Here is an 18,508-nt window from a genome sequence, read left to right as displayed (position 1 = left end):
GCAGTATTTACACATTGTGGGAATAAATACGATAACTACCTTAGTTTCAAATATATTGAGACGAAACTTGGTACTGAGGCAGTATTTACACATTGTGGGAATAAATACGATAACTACCTTAGTTTCAAATATATTGAGACGAAACTTGGTACTGAGGCAGTATAACACATTGTGGGAATAAATACGGTAACTACCTTAGTTTCTAATATATTGAGACGAAACATGGTACTGAGGCAGTATAACACATTTTGGGAATAAATACGATAACTACCTTAGTTTCAAATATATTGAGACGAAACTTGGTACTGAGGCAGTATTTACACATAGCTTGGTTGAGTTAATTATCTATAAAAAAAGTTTGAAGATGACGGTCATTTGAATTTTGACAAAGTGATTATCATTGGTAAGTCATATCATACATACAAATTAACATCATTCATAAATTTCCAAGTCATTTTCAGTAAAATTTATTACGACCTATCTTTTTATAAATCCTGATCTTGTAAGATGTTTGCCGTTTAAACTTACAGAAATATACAATTGAAGCGTTGTAAATATGCTTAAAAACTTAATTTCAGATCAATTATAACCAAATCAAGTCTACGTTTTACAAAGAATACGATTTTATTAAAATTCTAACATTGAGATTTATTGTCCAATCAGTTTTGTACTGATTAAATATCCAATCTAACAAAGCATTTTCAGTTTGACAATAAAGATACGAGTCACACGTGAAATCGATCTTTTTAATTTTTCCTGAGAGGGAAGGTATATATTGATAAGTGAGTTTTTTTAATTTGTTAATTCACAAAAGTATATCTACAGTTTACGTGTAATCTTAAAACTTGTCAATTTTAAGTATGGTTTCCGAAAATCTTCAATAAATAAATAGGGTGTATTTACAAATAGTTAAACATTAACTTTAACAACTGCCAAGCAAGCAAATCCTCAATAAATGTTCTGCTCTCATGCACATCACGTGATCTTTACACGTTTAAATTAACAAATATAAGTTCTTAAGCTGAAACTTTTTAGATAAACTTAAATATATAATAAAAATTCTTAACAATATAACGAAATTCCTAAAATTTACTGTTAGCCTATATGACTTGAGTGTCTTTTACATGTTATACACAGATAAATGTGAGTCTAATGCATATTTAACTCATTGAATGTAGCAAAAAAGGTTTATGTAAAGCTATTATTTTTAAGTAAAAATTCTTTTAGAGAAAACAATGAATTTTCTATTAGATTGTTTTCCAGAATTATTAAAAATTAGTAGCATTGCATAACATCTGTGAAATTTTAATTACTCAGAACAATATAGCAGTAGGTTAATAGCAAAATCTACCAAAATGTGCTATGATCTTATTTTGTCCTTAAAAACATACGATGAATGAATAAAAAAGATACTACTGTTTATTATTAAATACAATAAAAAGTGAAAATTACACTAAATTTCAATAAATACTGCTTAGTTGTAGGCCTACAACAAAAACTAGTAAATTTGAAAATATTTTGAGCTTAAGAAGCATAATACACACTAGGAGTTTTGAAATCAGCACTGGATTTTAATTCTGTTGCATGTCTAGGTTTTTTTATTAGTTTTAGTTGTATTTTATTAGATTATTATTATTATTTAAATATCAATCTAACTGTTATATTAATCAAAGAGAATTTTCAATATTTTGGTAGGTTAAAAATTTTTAGAACAAAAAAATATGATTTATTTACGATGTGGAAGATTATATTTTAAAGAGTTTTTTACTTATAATGATGAAAATTTCAAAATCAAACTTTAACTTTGCTAAAAAAATGTTTTAAGATATCTGCACCATTGTTGTATACATTGGTGGTACGTTATCTGTTGAAGATTTAAAAAGTCATGTTTATTAATTTGTAAGACATTTGCTAAGCTTTACATTTCCACTAAACGTTTACCTTGATGTTATTAAATAGCATCTCCTCTCTTGTAATAAATAATAAATTGCACAACAAACTACGCTGCGCCCTGTTCTGAGAAGTGGGAGATGCCTGTTTATAGAGCTCGGACCAAATTGCGAGAATACCGGTAACATTAACGTCGTTGTTTTGTTTGTGTGTTGGAAAACTTCTAAAAGTGCCCCAGAAATACAGGGATTGCAAATTTCACGTTCAAGTTCTTCGTATTCATACAATTGTACTTAAGGAAGTGGGAGAGTAGTCTCAGAAAAAGGATGTTGAAAGCAATTCTAATTATTTGCAAGAGCTTTAAGTACTGAAACATAAAAAATTAAGCATTTATTTAAAAATACCATAGCTGAACCACTTTTTTGTGAATTATTATAAAAATCATTCAATATTACTGCGAGGTAAATAAATATTTTACGCTATTGTTGATGCAAACAAGATATTTTAAACCTTATTTTGTTTGCATCAACAAGTAAACTTGTTCATATCTTATAAAAAATATCACTTGGGAATATATTTGTTTATGTAGTTTTAAGTGAACTCTTATGTGCTAATTTTTAAATTAATTACAACTTTTCTTCTTAGTAGGATAGCCTAAGTAATAGAAAAGAATATATACTTATATACCGGGTGAGTTTTTAAAGTGATTCAATAGCTAACTTTTTAATTACACGACTTAGCACCGCACTTTAAGTTTGGAACTTGCTTAATTTTAAGTTTCACTCAGGAATACATATTGGAAAATGGCGGCCAACTTTAAAATCTTTTATGGAACACCCTGCTTTTTATTTAACTGCGATCTATCTAAGTCGCTGCTTCTGAAATCTTTTTTTACAAAACATTTAGTCGTAAAGTTAAATGAATATTAAAGCAAAATTATTAATGCTCAGCGTAAAATATGTCTAATATCAAAACACATACAAATTACACACGTAACAAAACACTAACAACACATAAAACTCGAATTGATTAAACGTGCTTTAAGAGTTCATGCCACTGATGATGAAAACCTCCAGTCCACATAGCTCCTGAACAATTAGAGATATTGAAAAACTCTCAATTTCAAAAACGTCTTATTTATTATAGTAGAATCTAAAAACAACATAAAATACAGGGTGTTCCATAAAAGATTTTAAAGTTGGCCACCATATTGGAAAATGGCGGCCATCTACAAAAAATTCGAAAGTGTACTCCTGAGTGAAACTTAAATTTGAGCATGTTCCAAATTTAATGTGTGGTGCTAAGTCATGTAATTAAAAAGTTAGCTATTGGATCACTTTAAAAAACTCACCCGGTATTAAAGGTTGAAAATTATATTTAAGAGTATTATGTTTTAAGTTCTACAGAAACATGTGGTTTGATCGTAGAGATGGCTTGTTCGTTTTATATAAAGACGTTTTTATTCACTAATTTTTTTTATACAATTTGACCTTAATTTCACTTCAATTTTGTTTCATTTCCCTTTCATTTCATTTTATTTGTAAAACAAAACTAAGGCACATGTGAAAAAAAGAAATATTATAACCTTTATTAAAAGAGTGTTTTTTTTTGCATGGAGAAACCGTAATTTAAAATTATAATTATAAGTATAAGAACGCCACGTTCTAGTTATGCATAGCCTCTCTGACAGTATGTTTAAGTTCTGTCATTGAAAAATTTTAATTAGTAACAGTTAACAGGAAATATTGACTATAAATATAATAAAACCTAACACGCGAAAGATATAAACAATTACGTTTCGAGGTTATGTTTACCCATTAACAGATCGCAAACAAAATCTACAATGAGCTGATAACACTCTTGCTACAAGATGGCAGCATGGTATTCCCACCAGCTGTGGAAGGTTTACTAATACATCGCTGTGTAAAACACACGCATGTGTTTGAGTGTTGTGGTCAACAAGGATGCTGACATTGACAAGAAATTTCAGTCAGTAAGCAAACAGTGAACGTTCGCTTCCGAGAAGTAGGTCATCAGAACAAAGTGAGTTTGATGCTGCGTCTGACCTTCAACATATATTTACGAGTATTCTATAGACATTGCGATAACTTTTGCATCATCTTTAAACATATCTATAAATATATATACTACAATGGAAACCCTAGAATCAGTCAAGAGTTATATTACGTCTATCTGACATACAGTATGACTAATGTTTTATTATCTTCAAACATATCTCCCAATATATTAATTACAGTGAAAGTTATGGCGGTATTAAAGTGATATTTTCATTGCCTGATCCATACTGTGGTAAATTAAGTCTTCAAAGATATCTTAATAGACTGGTGAGAATGAATACAGTGTATATACAGAAATTAAATTAGAATTCGTATAAGTTTTACTTGTTTTCCATTCTTAATTTTTTATCTGTCGATAAACTTAAATCGTTGTTAGTAATATACACATTTTTGTGATTATTAGAATGTAAGTAGGTCCCTGTTATACAATATTGCATACAGTACTATTTAATATCCAATCCACAGAGCATTAGAACTGAGGTAAAATTCTTTAATTTTAACTGTAAAAGCGACAATAGTTTTATTTTTACGAAATAAATATAAAACATGCAATACATAACGCACTCCTTTTGATCATCACAGTCATTTCTATTCGATATTACCATTTTAATGGGATTTTCTACAGTTATAGAAATTCGCGTAGTATAATGAGTTAAGGAGAACAACATTAAACTAAAACATTTATTCTATTAACATTGAAATTCGTAAATTATACTTAAAATCTTTCCACCAACTCCTACATTCATTAATACACTTTTAAAGGAACCATAGTTTTTATTCTAAGTAGAGATAATTATCGACAAGGTTGTGTTAGGAGGAAATTATAAAACGAATGTTCTGAAATTGTTACGGATATCATAAACGCGATGCTGTAACTACCACTTGATCCAATATGAAAAACAGCAATATTTTGGAAAAGTTAAACACAGAGATACCTAAGGTAAAACTAGCACTTGGAGCAGTTCCATACCTTGCAGATGAAATATCCACGTGAGGTAACACAGCAGCGCGCAAGCTGCTCCCGCGGCGGGTCCGGGAGTCATGGCGGGCAAGCACTGACTGACTCCCGACTGCCGGTGAAGGTCGCACCAATACCTTGCGGCACGGCTTCCGCGTCAGGCCCCGGAAACTGCCGCAGTCCGCGGTTCTCTGTGATAATTGCCGCTGTTAGCCCCAATCATTCGGTCGGAATATTTTGTTGGGCCGCTTGATCGAGATGGAAAATTGATTCCCGCCTAGTTATAGAATTCAGGTAGTAAAACTTGGTCTGTTAAAAGATAAGTAGGAGTAGTTCCTCTATCAATTGTGTTATTTGTTATTACATAGCTATAAATAATGCATCTACTGTAAAAACTCAGACGCGCTAACTCCCCGACACACACTGTAATGGCTCTTAATTATAATAAAGTATAAAGAGCAACTGATTTAATCTAATTAAGTCTTATGTTTATAACGATTGTTTTCAATTAAATGTGGGAGAGAGATAAATCTTATTATTGGAGCAATTAACTTTTCTTTCCTGAGAATTATTTTAAATAGAAAAATTGTTAAATAGACATCGACTTATAACTCTGATCATTTACCTGTAGGAAAAACAAACTAGAAACCTCATTAGAGAGATACTACCCTCTTTAAGTTTTACACGTCTATTATAAATAACAATTTTCAAATTTTTGATAAAAAGTGCAAAATACATGAGTTTTGACGTAAAGACAGGCTATAGGTTATTAATTCATATTTTAAAACATTGAAAAAACCTACAAATAATGTACTATGCATCTACACAGTCATTCGTTTGTTGTAAAAGTTTCATTTATAATATCTTAGCCCTTCTGTACATTCCTTAAGTTCGTATAAAGGTATTTACCTTACAAATAATGAGAGTTTTATACCCAAAAAATATAATCGAACATGGTATTTTTGGCAGTACTTGAATAAAAACATTCTTTTATATTTTCAAACTGCACATTTTTCTATATACGAGTAAACAGGTAGCTTGCTAGCTCAATTACATTCAAGCTTACCCTTGAAATATAAATAGGATGATATTGGGTTTAGTAGACCATATTTTCTTCTATTTATTAATATCAAATTACGGTGGTTACTACTCACACACCATATATGTTACTAAGGTATCTAGTTTATCAGATATTTTGTTTATTATATTTGTTATTTAAATACAAAGAAAACTTTCTTATTGGAGATAAATAAATATATTTATGAACCAATTGTTTCATTATAACAATAGGTCCATAAGTCATACATTTTATAACAAAATGGTATCTCTAGTTTTGCTTTAATTGATTATTGGTGTCTGAGTATACGGTTTATAAATAAAATATATTTTGAACTTGTAGCGTTTTCAATGTTTTTTAATACTACAATGTATATTATCTAATGTATATATGTTATGTTAGTGTATGTATACGTTAATGTATATGTTTTATATCTAATATGTTAGATTAAATTCAATTGGAACCTTTAAAATCGTTACAAATTGAATAAAAAAAGACTTACTTCAACAACTACTGTTATCTCGATGCAATCCGATGGCCAGGCCTGGAACTATCAGTACCGTACTAAATCTGAGAAAAACTTACCAATTCTGCTGTCAACTTATGGTTACTAATATCAGACATTTTTAAGTTTGGAATGTCTTTACCATAAATAGTGTACAGAAATCGTTCATGTCGAGTACAGTTGCGGTTTTCCGTATGACGTAGTTGTTATCACGTGGTACCTTGACTTTATATGGTGGGCAAATCTTACACGTGTTTTTCCTCGTGTCATTATATTGATAAGGCTTCGTACGTTCTTATGGCAGTATATCTTCATAAGACTCGTGTCTACATTAGGTCGTCTTTTCAATCTAGTTTCATGAATTAAATTTTTATCTACTCTTCATTATAAATTAGTACAATATACCACCTATATGCTTTTTCTTAATTATCCATAGACATCATATACACAAACGTCATCATTAAAGTTAAATTACATGAAAAACATAAAACCAATATTTAAAACTTTTATTTGTTTTGTGAGGCCTTTCAATAGCGAGGCTATCATCTTCAGACACATCACAAAAAACAACACTTTTGTGATGTGTCAGAAGATGATAGCCTCGCTATTGAAAGGCCTCACAAAACAAATAAAAGTTTTAAATATTTGTTTTATGTATTTCATGTAATTTAACAGTGACCAATAAGTTCCATCTACAGCATCATTAAAGTTGTTGTTCTCCTTAAAACTGTTTGTTATAGTACTGGTATTTGTACAAAATCCTTATTAACACTATATTAGTACTATAGTTAATAACTTCAACATATAAGGCTTAATGAACTATTAAAACCATGTAATAGCCGTAAAATATTTGGTAATGGCGTAGTAGCGTGCTGGGCGAATTTTGCATGGCGACGGCCCGCTTCTGACCAGATTTGTAGCCAAGCTACACTTCAAAATTTATGAAAAATACGATAAATATTTGTTTTTACTTCTGTATTTTTTTATTAAATTTTATACAAAATTGCCTGACAAAATGAATGAAAACATTTGTAGCTTTTTAGTTTAGAAAAGTTTTGTTACTAACGTTTATGATTTATTATGATACAGGCTTTGTGTTGCGTAACAGGATCCGCTGAGGTTAAATGTAAAACTAGATACTATAGCTCATTTTATTCCAAGGTTTTCCTACGAGCAGATAGACAGTTACTCAGAATTTAATGCTTGTCATCTCAAAAAAAGAAATAAAACATACCATCTATGATAGTCTTTGATGACGCTCAGCCAAATCCCCTGGAATAACAGCTCACTCATTGTATTTGATGTTGCCTATTTCAAAAATGATGCTGCATGGAATTTTTAACTAGTTCGTTTTCAGTACAGTATATCTTACTGACAGACAGAAATTAATCGATTTAGTCTACCCAAGTAATGGGCTTTGTAACTCTTAGAAAAAAAGCATACTAGATTTTCTATCATTGTTATTATCATGTCAATATACTCGTACTTCTGCATAAGAGTAGAGTAATTCAGAGTTTTTAGGACAACTGTAACTATGATTCACGGAAAGTTAAAATTGAGTGATAGTTTTGAACAATGTTATGATTAATATGAGGGATTTGTTCTACCTTAATTTCTGTAATGGCTCTTACATGACAATTCCTAGTCTGTTTTCTTTGGTCTGTGATTAGTAGACATTATTCATATAGTTTCATATTCTATCTCGTTATTACACGTCCACTATCTAAATTGAAGTAGTAGACCCTCATTAGGATAAGGTGCTCGTAATCATTGATTGGAAGAATCTCCATCCAACTCGCTACATAAAGACCTGGAAACTATCGAATCCTAGTAGGATAAAGGGGTGGGCACATTCACCTAATTGGTTTTTCCTTTTTTAGATGCTAGCGAGAAATCTTTATCTAAAAATCATATCCACAAATCCATCTTCTAGTTCATATGTGCGATCAGCTACTCTCACTTCAATGTTTTATGACTTTATTGAAGCAATTCTGCAACAGTTGTTTACGAAATATCTTTTAGAAAATATGTCTTTAATAATAGCCAGTTAAATAAAATAACTTCGAAGTGAAAAGTACGAAAAAAAAACTTGTTTTCTCGTTTTTTTCAAGCGAGGTCATCTTTCCCTAAACTTTGAAGTCACTTTTATACCAAGAATGTAAATAATCCTGCCATGCTTGGCTTAAAAATATGTATTACTTAACCTATGTTTATAATTGAACCCTTTCAGATTCGAAACCATGAACCTTTATTTCAGACCCACCCTGTAAATTGAAACCGTTAATTTGATTAAATAGTCAATTCCTCTATTAAAACGTTTAAAATTTCTTGTTGGATCTAGTATATTCTGTTGTTATATAAGTAGTGTACGGGTAGTCTGGCACATCCAGTACATATATCTACACGTTTGGATCGTGGTGGTTTTGGTTTTTTTAGAGTTATAATAGGAGTTACAATATAAAAAACCTTCAATGGAAATACTATCATAGGGTGATTACAATGGACAGATTTGTATAAATCTAACTGATTGAGATTGCATGAGAACTTTCGTTAATAACTTTAAAACCAACTCAGTCAACCTTTAACCCACCAACATTTTTAATATTCGAAGCATGGTTTAGTCACGCGGGTCACCGGAACCTTTACTGTTACTCGTAATAAAGTATAAAATGAAGGCGACACCCAATGTTGCGGTAGCCATGGTAACAGGTCAGCTTCGGCCTACTAATTACTTTGTTTGTCATTCCGCTCATGTTTGGGTGGCATCGGATGCGTCCCGGCGCGGCGGCGAGATCAAACGCTGGAAGGACATCCTTGATAACGGAATATTTATTGTTTTATGAGGGAAGTTATATGACAGAAAACATGAACTTATTGAGTAGCAGTATCTGTTGTATTTAAAATTAAATATTTTAGAACAAACAAACTAAAGTCATTTAATTTCATTGCTGATCCCCCTAGAATGTTTTAATTTAATTTACGATCACCGAAGTAAATCAATGTAGATTTATTGTAGTATACTATGATATACATATTCATAAATGTCCCCATTTTTAGTTCATTAGTAACATTAAATTAATTAAGAGTGACAAAGTGTATATCCAACGTTTCAAACTACTAGGTACTATATACAGGTAGATTCCCCTTACAGTTTGTACTAGACTCTGGATTTGTAAGTGTTAATGAAAACGTCAAAATCTAAAGAAAGCTCATGAATGATGAAATAGATTTTGATTAATTTTCAACTCGTATGTCTGCAAATGTTTTAATTATTTACATACATCTATAGTAACCTATAAAAGTAATCCTTTTCTGTACTATCTCATAAAACTATTAATCGATTGTATTTATATGAGAAAAAGGGCTTGAAATACCCTCTTATGATTGTTTTATTCCTCTTCAAACTTTAGAGGCCAATAGCTACCAGACTAGAATACATTCTGTTGAAGTTCTGAGTATTATTTAACTTCCGAGCAATAAACCTGGCATAATATCAGTAAATGTTCAGTACAGCATCTCTGTACCTTATAACATCGAGTGTATGATAGCTCCAGGCTTGTTGAAGCTACCCATATCTGTAAGCTCTAGGTCCCCAAATACTGATAACCTTTAATTTGTAAGAATATTCGATCGCTGAAAAGATTCTGCCTCATGAACACTTTTTGAATATTTTAATTTTTGGAAATTTCCAGAGTTTTGCAGTTCATGCCACATTAAATATCCAATCATCTGAAAGAGTTAAATCCTTGATCAAAGGATACCTTTTTAATCTTACCGTTGCCTGTAAAAGGGATTGGCTATGCACATTTATGAATCGAGACTGTGCAGAGGACACTAATTTGTTATATAACTGGATATTTCCTGATCTAAATTACATCCAGTGGCCATTCATTTGTCCCCAATTCACTGTGCGAGCCATACCATCTAATAAAATTGCATAAAACGTGAAGTATTTTTTTAATGACTCTAGTTTGATTTTAGAGGAAGTGGAAGTGTTAGGCAATGTATGTGACAAAATGCAACGCCAAGATGTTCAATACTTAATTTTCGTTGTCAAGTGCTAATGAAATGATTGATGAGAATATAAGTTAAAATCTCTGATTCTTGCTTAAAACTTCTAGGTACTAGAGATATTATTAACAATTCTTCAAATGTTTTCACTAATAAACAATCTCAGAACTTCTAATTAATTTCTAGCTAGGTACAATATTTTAAATACAAGCATGACTTTGAATTCCAACATAATTAACTTTTAATTATCAAATCAAGTGAACACGATTTTGTTTGCTGTAGTCTATTAAAACACTCATAAAATTAATTCTTCATTACGCTTAACAATTTTATTGTTGTATACCTAATGCATGTGGAGTTTGCTTCAATTCATCTTCTCTTAGTGCTGCATCTAGAGTCATTTTCGTCTCAAGAGATAGAAACAAATGTGTGGCGAAGAAGCTCAATCAAACTCTTTGCATAATTTCGATATAAGAGATACCTAAACTACAGAACTTAGTGTAATCTAAGCTAAATGGCATTCTCAATGTCTCATCCAGTACTCAATAATTGAGTACACTAGAGTTTTTTAGATACGATGCTATAAACAACAGCATATCTACGAACAGAAGAGACGATATGCTGGACGATATGCTTGGACGAACAGAAATCTACGAAATCTTTGGTCCAAGTAACATATACGAGGGGTATAAATTAAGTCTATGACTGTAGTATTTTTATTTAAACTGTTAAGATTGTATTGTATGGACCTTCCATATTATTTGATTTCATCAGACCTTCACAAAGCACGTGTGTAGCATGTGCGACTTGTACATTATAAACATGTATCAAAGGAATCTATCTTCTCACTAAATTTGTTAATATACTGTCTTGTATTTTTTAACACTTAGTAGAACCACTGTATGTGTCTTACCCTTTGAAAATAAAATTAGTAACATAAGTGTTTATTTAAGCTACAGAATTGTGGAAAACGAAGCATGGAAAATATTTCTTGTAAAGTGCTTACTTCATTGTACTAAAACTTTTGTAGTGAACTCTGGCATGTTTTTAACTGTATTCATTTAAAAAAAATATAAATTAGTAATGAATTAATGTAGCTAGAGATGTATCATAGTTTTAGTTTTTCGGAATGAAGGTGCTAAATAATACAAATTAAAAAAAAAATTACGCATTAAAATTCGTATTTTGTCACCTGTTTTTAAAAGTTAAAAAAACAGACATACTCGGGTCCGCTGTATTCAAATATAATGAAAATGATATTTAGAAAAAATGACGTGACGTCTGATTGTATTTGTAGACTATAGTTCTTTTTAAAGTGTTAATTATTGACTTATTTAAAATTTTAGGGCAGGTTTTATTTATAAGTACCTTTAAACTAGAAAAACTACTTAGGTTTATCCCTTTGTTTAAGTCTTTATTACCAGTCCTATATTCAAAACGTGTGTGACACATAATGTCATTTATCTTTTAACTCATAAAGAGACTAATTAATAATTTGGTGTTGATGTTTAACTTTGAGAACCATGCAAAGGTTAGTATCACTGTTTTACTATCTTTTTCAAAACGCATATCCTATTACACATAGACGTGAAACACTCTGTTCAATTCGGTTGATCGTTTGATGTTCAATCGGAACAATAATCAACCAAAGCATAGTTCATTTGCTGCTCGGTGGAACAGAGTGAAGAAAAACCTGATTGCTCACTCAAAGGCGAGACGGTAAGAAAACACGTCGGTTGTTTTCTACAGTGTTTGCGCTCCTAACGACAACACTGAACTAGTATAGCCGGTGTGTAAACATTCCAGGGTGTGAACTGGGCTGCCTTGAACTTGCCGTGTAGCATGCATCAGTCTTCTCACACGTACCGTCTCACATTCCTAGTGCTACCTCTACCACAACACTGGTGATGTACTCGTGTAAGTACTCAACCACTCTAACATGGCTTATAGAAAGAATACCAATTGTGCATGTAACTCTTCACTTAGAGAAGTAAAATGGTGCTCACTATGCACAGGTTATAATTCCTAAATATAAAATCTTAATATAAATAAAAACTTGTTTAATTTATTTTTAACTTAGAAACTACCGTCGTAATCAATTACGAATAAGAGGTATCAAAATAGTTTATACGATAGTTTTAATAACGTTATAAGACAATGTATCCGGCCATTTGATGATTAAATATAGCAGTGAAAAATATTGACTAGTCTCTCTCTTCGTAGCCAGCAAGTGGTATTCAATATTTCTTCAAAAGAAAGTATTTAAGATTGAAATAGTTATGACATTTTGTTGTAAGTTTTCTTATATGTGGGAATACTATAGAGTATAAATTGATATCCCTGTTATGAAACCTCACTATAGGGGGCTAGTAAGATAATTTCAGTTTTCAGAATGTTATGCAAATAAAATAATATTTAGCTTTTCACTATCAAACTTTAGCTGAATATTTTCACGACCTAAATATAACAAGTTTGCATGTAAATAATCAACTTCATATAAAAGTTACATTTCCAACACACACGAAGTCGAAATGTATAATTAGTATATACATTATAAACTAAGCTCCTTTGATTCCATTGATGCTACAAACTATAACATACTACAGTAAAATACAATTATTATTAGTAACACGAGGTAACAGATTGAGCTGAAGATTCCACATTTGTTCTCGATATATCCCGAGAAAGATTAGGCTTCACTAATGCCCAGCTAAATTCTATTCAGGGGCATGCACCATCAACAATCTCTTTACCTAGAATTTCGGCAAACTACATATGCTAAACCGGTTACTCGATTCTTTTGTCCTTAGGTTTTATACGCGTTTCACTTTATATGAATAAACGGTTTTAAAATGTAATTTGTTCCAAAAAGTAGTTTAAAACACTTAGCTCTAAAAATAAAATAAAATAGTACAGTTTTAACTATATGCAAGAGGTAATAAACTAGATTTTCCAAATAAACTTGACACAAATATCGGTACATAATTAGTTGGTATAGTCCTAATTGGCGTTTATTACAATACAGTAAGTTTAAATTTTAAAATAGATTAAATATACTGGTGCTGACAAACAGCGGGGAAAGATAGAAATCGATTGCAATTACTTAGCTATTAGAGCGACTAATAAGTGTACTCGTGGTTCCAATGGGTCAGTTCTATTGGCAGATACCTTGTATACTGTTTTTCGTAGATTCAGTCATGATTAAATATATCGAAGAAGAGAAACATTAGGGAAAGATATAAAATCGATAGCAATTACTTAGCTGTCTGAGCGTCTAACAAGCTGTGTACTCATGTTACAAAATGGGTCAGTTCTAATGAATGATACCTTACAGGTATATACTGTTTTTCACACAGTCAGTCGTGATTGAGTATATTGAAGGAGAGAAAGTGTAAGGAAAGATAGAAATCGATAGCAATTACTTAGCTGTTAGAACGGCTAATAAGTTACTCATGTTCCAAAATGGATCAGTTCTAATGGCTAATACCTTAGATACTGTTTTTCATAGTCAGTCGTGATTTAGTATATTGAAGGAGAGAAAGAGTAAGGAAAGATAGAAATCGATAGCAATCACTTAGCTGTCTGAACGTCTAGTAAGCTGTGTACTCATGTTTTAAAAGGGGTCAATTCTATTGAGTGATACCTTATATAATGTTTCTCATACTGCCAGTCGTGATTGAGTATATCGAAGGAGAGAAAGAGTAGGGAAAGATAGAAATCGATAGCAATCACTTAGCTGTCTGAACGTCTAGTAAGCTGTGTACTCATGTTTTAAAAAGGGTCAATTCTATTGATTGATACCTTATATAATGTTTCTCATACTGCCAGTCGTGATTAAATATATCGAAGGAGAGAAGAGTAGGGAAAGAAAGAAATCGATGGCAATCACTTAGCTGTCTGAACGTCTAGTAAGCTGTGTACTCATGTTTTAAAAAGGGTCAATTCTACTGATTGATACCTTATATAAAGTTTCTCATACTGCCAGTCGTGATTAAATATATCGAAGGAGAGAAGAGTAGGGAAAGAAAGAAATCGATGGCAATTACTTAGCTGTCTGAACGTCTAATAAGCTGTGTACTCATGTTTTAAAAAGGGGTCAATTCTATTGAGTGATACCTTATATCATTTTTCTCATACTGCCAGTCGTGATTAAATATATCGAAGGAGAGAAGAGTAGGGAAAGAAAGAAATCGATGGCAATTACTTAGCTGTCTGAACGTCTAATAAGCTGTGTACTCGTAGTTCGAAAGAGGATCAGCTTTATTGGTTGGTACCTTATATATTGTAGTTCTTAGATTACGTCGTGATTGAATACATCGTTTTATAGAAAAAGAGTCATGTTGTTTCAGTTAACCACGATAGTAATGTATTTTTCACAAAATCGTTCTTAATCAGACGATTCATTTTTAGTATTCATTTTTGACAGATGGGAAAGATTAAGTTCTGAATTCGGATAATATGGAGTTATTCCAACGATTTAACTTTTAATAGTTATGTTATTATCGCCTTCCCTGTTTATAATCCGTTCCCGAGAGTTTAATTACTTGCACATACCGCTTGTCGCCAAAATGGACCGTTTTAAATTTCCAGCGCTTAGTTTTTATGCATTTAGTGTTTTGGTATTTATTCCATTTGCCTTACTCCAATTTGAGTGTGAGATCAAAAGTGTTCGGTTTAACAATTTTAGCTCCACTGTGGAAAATTAAAACAGGAAAAGTTAAATAATATACAGTTCCTATGGCTAGAGTATTTAAATAGTTTAGCTTACGGTTTTATGGTCTACGCCTCTAACTAAATGGTCGTAAATATGATATCAAATTCACTAAAACGATCGTTTACGAAAACAGTGCCTCTATCTCGATAAGAAAATACCATCTTGAATTCCTGAGTGATGTCTTCTCAGACATTCTTTGACCATTGGCCGTATTTAGCACCTAACAAAAGTACCAGAAAATCTGAAAGTTTTGAGATTTTCAATGTTCCTTTGGACCTATCTGCTTTCATTTGTACGAGAGTGATATGGTATTTCTAGAGATCTTCTTTGGCTACAAGGATACCTGGAATTCTTTTGCTAATCTCATATTTCGTAATTTTTCATTCTATACCAATCCAGTTTGGCAACAGAAATTTTTCGAATGGGAATAACGTAAGTTCCGATCACAATTCTGTGGAATTTAACCCCATTCAACTATTAAAGTAAGCAAGAACAGTAAGTCGGTAATTCTGATTTTTAAACCACCATCTAAATTTCTCAGTGGTATTTTTTCTATGCTTTGATATCTACCAGACTAAAATCGAGTTACTTACTTTACTTTTCTTTCTTCCAGGCTCACTATAGCCTCCTTCCTAATACAGTTAACACATTGGCCGGAAAAACAAATTTGACCATTTCCTGGGGATGAAAATTTGTATTGTTTTCCATTCATCATCGAGAATATATGTTTTCATCGGCGTTACAGAAGATTTCATTTGATTGCTGATTATTAGATTAGCCTATATACCAAATTCTCTACAACACGTTTTTCCACTAAATCAGCTTTCTGATTCCTTATTCCTTCTTAAATTGCATGTTTTATTGATGGCTATTCAGCAATACAGGAATATTTTATTGCGTATTGTTAGAATAAAAATATATTGATTTTCATAAATATTTGCGGAAATAAGCAGTATTTAAAGGATAAGGCATAATACGCTCATAATCTGTGTTCTCTTCTGAAAACCAACCCTAGATGGAATGGCTAGTGAATATTGAGCTGAACTGTTAATCGAAGTGTTGAAATTTCGGTTCATACTTTCCGAAGGGCCATTACTTGGGTGATTTCCCACGTTCAATGGACCTGTACTTGGCTAACAGTATTGGTATAAGCAAAGAGAAAGGTTTTGTTGTTGAATAACTTCTTATAACAACAATTCAATATAAAACCTATTAAGATCTTTAGCTTAAAAATGAAATAAAATTTATTGATAATTTAACCTTCACTTAACAATCCAGAGTTATAAATAAAGGTAGAATTGGTATCTATGTGTAAATTCTCTCATAAATTCTCTCTAAATACCTTTAGTTTATTCGTCATTTATCCTAGAAATACGGATTTATTTATATAGCATTCCATTATTTAAAAAGTAGTGTTTATCGTGTGCAGATAATAATATTATTATATTTTAAATTAACATAATTGGCGTTATATGTGATCGGTCTCTTTAAATAGTAAAAATTCTAAATATGCTGTTATAAGCCAATTTTTTGCTTTTTGGTATGCAATTGCACTGTCTTTATACAATTTCCCCTATCGCAGAATGATGGAACCAATTTTAACATTAGTGAATAAGATTTTAATATTTTGATTACTAAGATTTATAATTATTTTAATTATACTAATATACCTGGATGTCTTCCTAAACAGATCATTTCTGGAGGAATGAACGAAGATTTAAAGAATTATCTCGTTAAGGTGGTGCAAATAATGTTTATTTGGACTTAACTGTTTTTTATAAAACTTTTTACTCATAGCCTTTTCCATACTTTTTCTGAAGACAAGAAAAATGGAAATGGTTTGTATTGTTCAAGAAAGAGTTTTAGTCATACGTGTTAATTTAGGGTTAATAACCAGGCCTAAAGGATATTGGTTGAATATACATTTATAATATCGTTCCTAATATAGATATGAGTTGTGTAAAATACGAAACTGAGTATTTTAAACGTGCTACAGCAAACATAGTAAGCAATATACAGAGTGCTAGTGAGTCGGTATGAATAATGTCAGTCGACAAGCGAGAAATGTGCGGTGAAGCTCCTCAACAGGTGTCAGACTCGCAAGCTCCCTCACGTTAGGATGATTGCCTTTAGCAATATAATACAGAGTGCTAGTGAGTCGGTATGAATAATGTCAGTCGACAAGCGAGAAATGTGCGGTGAAGCTCCTCAACAGGTGTCAGACTCGCAAGCTCCCTCACGTTAGGATGATTGCCTTTAGCAATATACAGAGTGCTAGTGAGTCGGTATGAATAATGTCAGTCGACAAGCGAGAAATGTGCGGTGAAGCTCCTCAACAGGTGTCAGACTCGCAAGCTCCCTCACGTTAGGATGATTGCCTTTAGCAATATACAGAGTGCTAGTGAGTCGGTATGAATAATGTCAGTCGACAACCGAGAAATGTGCGGTGAAGCTCCTCAACAGGTGTCAGACTCGCAAGCTCCCTCACGTATAATGCTAAAGGATGATTGCCTTTAGCAATATACAGAGTGCTAGTGAGTCGGTATGAATAATGTCAGTCGACAACCGAGAAATGTGCGGTGAAGCTCCTCAACAGGTGTCAGACTCGCAAGCTCCCTCACGTTAGGATGATTGCCTTTAGCAATATTACTCTTCTACAGTAAGGTTTTCTCTTATATCTCGTCAGTAAATTTCGTCTTATTCAAAAAATTTACTACAAAAGTTATAGTATTAATAATGTGTGTACGAAAAGTCAGGACCGTAAAAAAGTGTTTTCAGACTAGCTACACCATAAACATTTTCTTAAATTATAAAAATATATACAGTTACAAATACAGTTATACAGCATGAAATGTATTATGGTTTTACAAATGAGGTAACATGAACGTAAAGTATAGCACATCACTATACTTAAGAGGAATCTCATTACAATTCTAACTCTTTACTAAACAAGCTGAATAAGCAGTCTTATACTGCAGAAAACATCATCATTTATTGTTTAATGGTGTTTAATATACATATATAAACTGAAATACAACGAAAATTAATAATTGACTCCATTTTGTCTATTTTTTAAAAATTATTTTCCCCCACCCTGCTATCTTTCAGTTTGGAATAATTGTAAAACTTACATTTTGAGTTATTAAATATCACAATAAGAGTACAAAAAACCAATATTCCACAGGATTAGATGATGAGTAAGATCCAGGTACAAAACACAGAATGTGTTATTAGTTAAATTTTATTGGTAATTTTTCTAGTATAGGGTTTTATTAAATCATTGCATGATACTAAA

The 18,508-nt window shown here is 31.7% G+C and overlaps 1 protein-coding gene across 1 annotated transcript in view; it reads right to left on the bottom strand.

Annotated features, from left to right (window-relative positions):
• The window catches only part of LOC124353822 (phospholipase A1 member A-like), a 64,321-nt gene extending 59,251 nt beyond the window's left edge, over positions 1 to 5,070 (bottom strand). Inside the window, exon 1 of the mRNA XM_046803841.1 lies at positions 4,939 to 5,070. Within this exon, the coding sequence (XP_046659797.1) occupies positions 4,939 to 5,011 (73 nt within the window). The 5' untranslated portion in view covers positions 5,012 to 5,070. The remainder of the gene's footprint in view (positions 1 to 4,938) is intronic.
• Between the last annotated feature and the right edge of the window lie 13,438 nt (positions 5,071 to 18,508).

The sequence above is a fragment of the Homalodisca vitripennis genome, chromosome 2 (assembly GCF_021130785.1).
Source record: "Homalodisca vitripennis isolate AUS2020 chromosome 2, UT_GWSS_2.1, whole genome shotgun sequence".
NCBI lineage: Eukaryota > Metazoa > Arthropoda > Insecta > Hemiptera > Cicadellidae > Homalodisca > Homalodisca vitripennis.
This window is presented reverse-complemented; position numbering and strand designations above follow the sequence as displayed.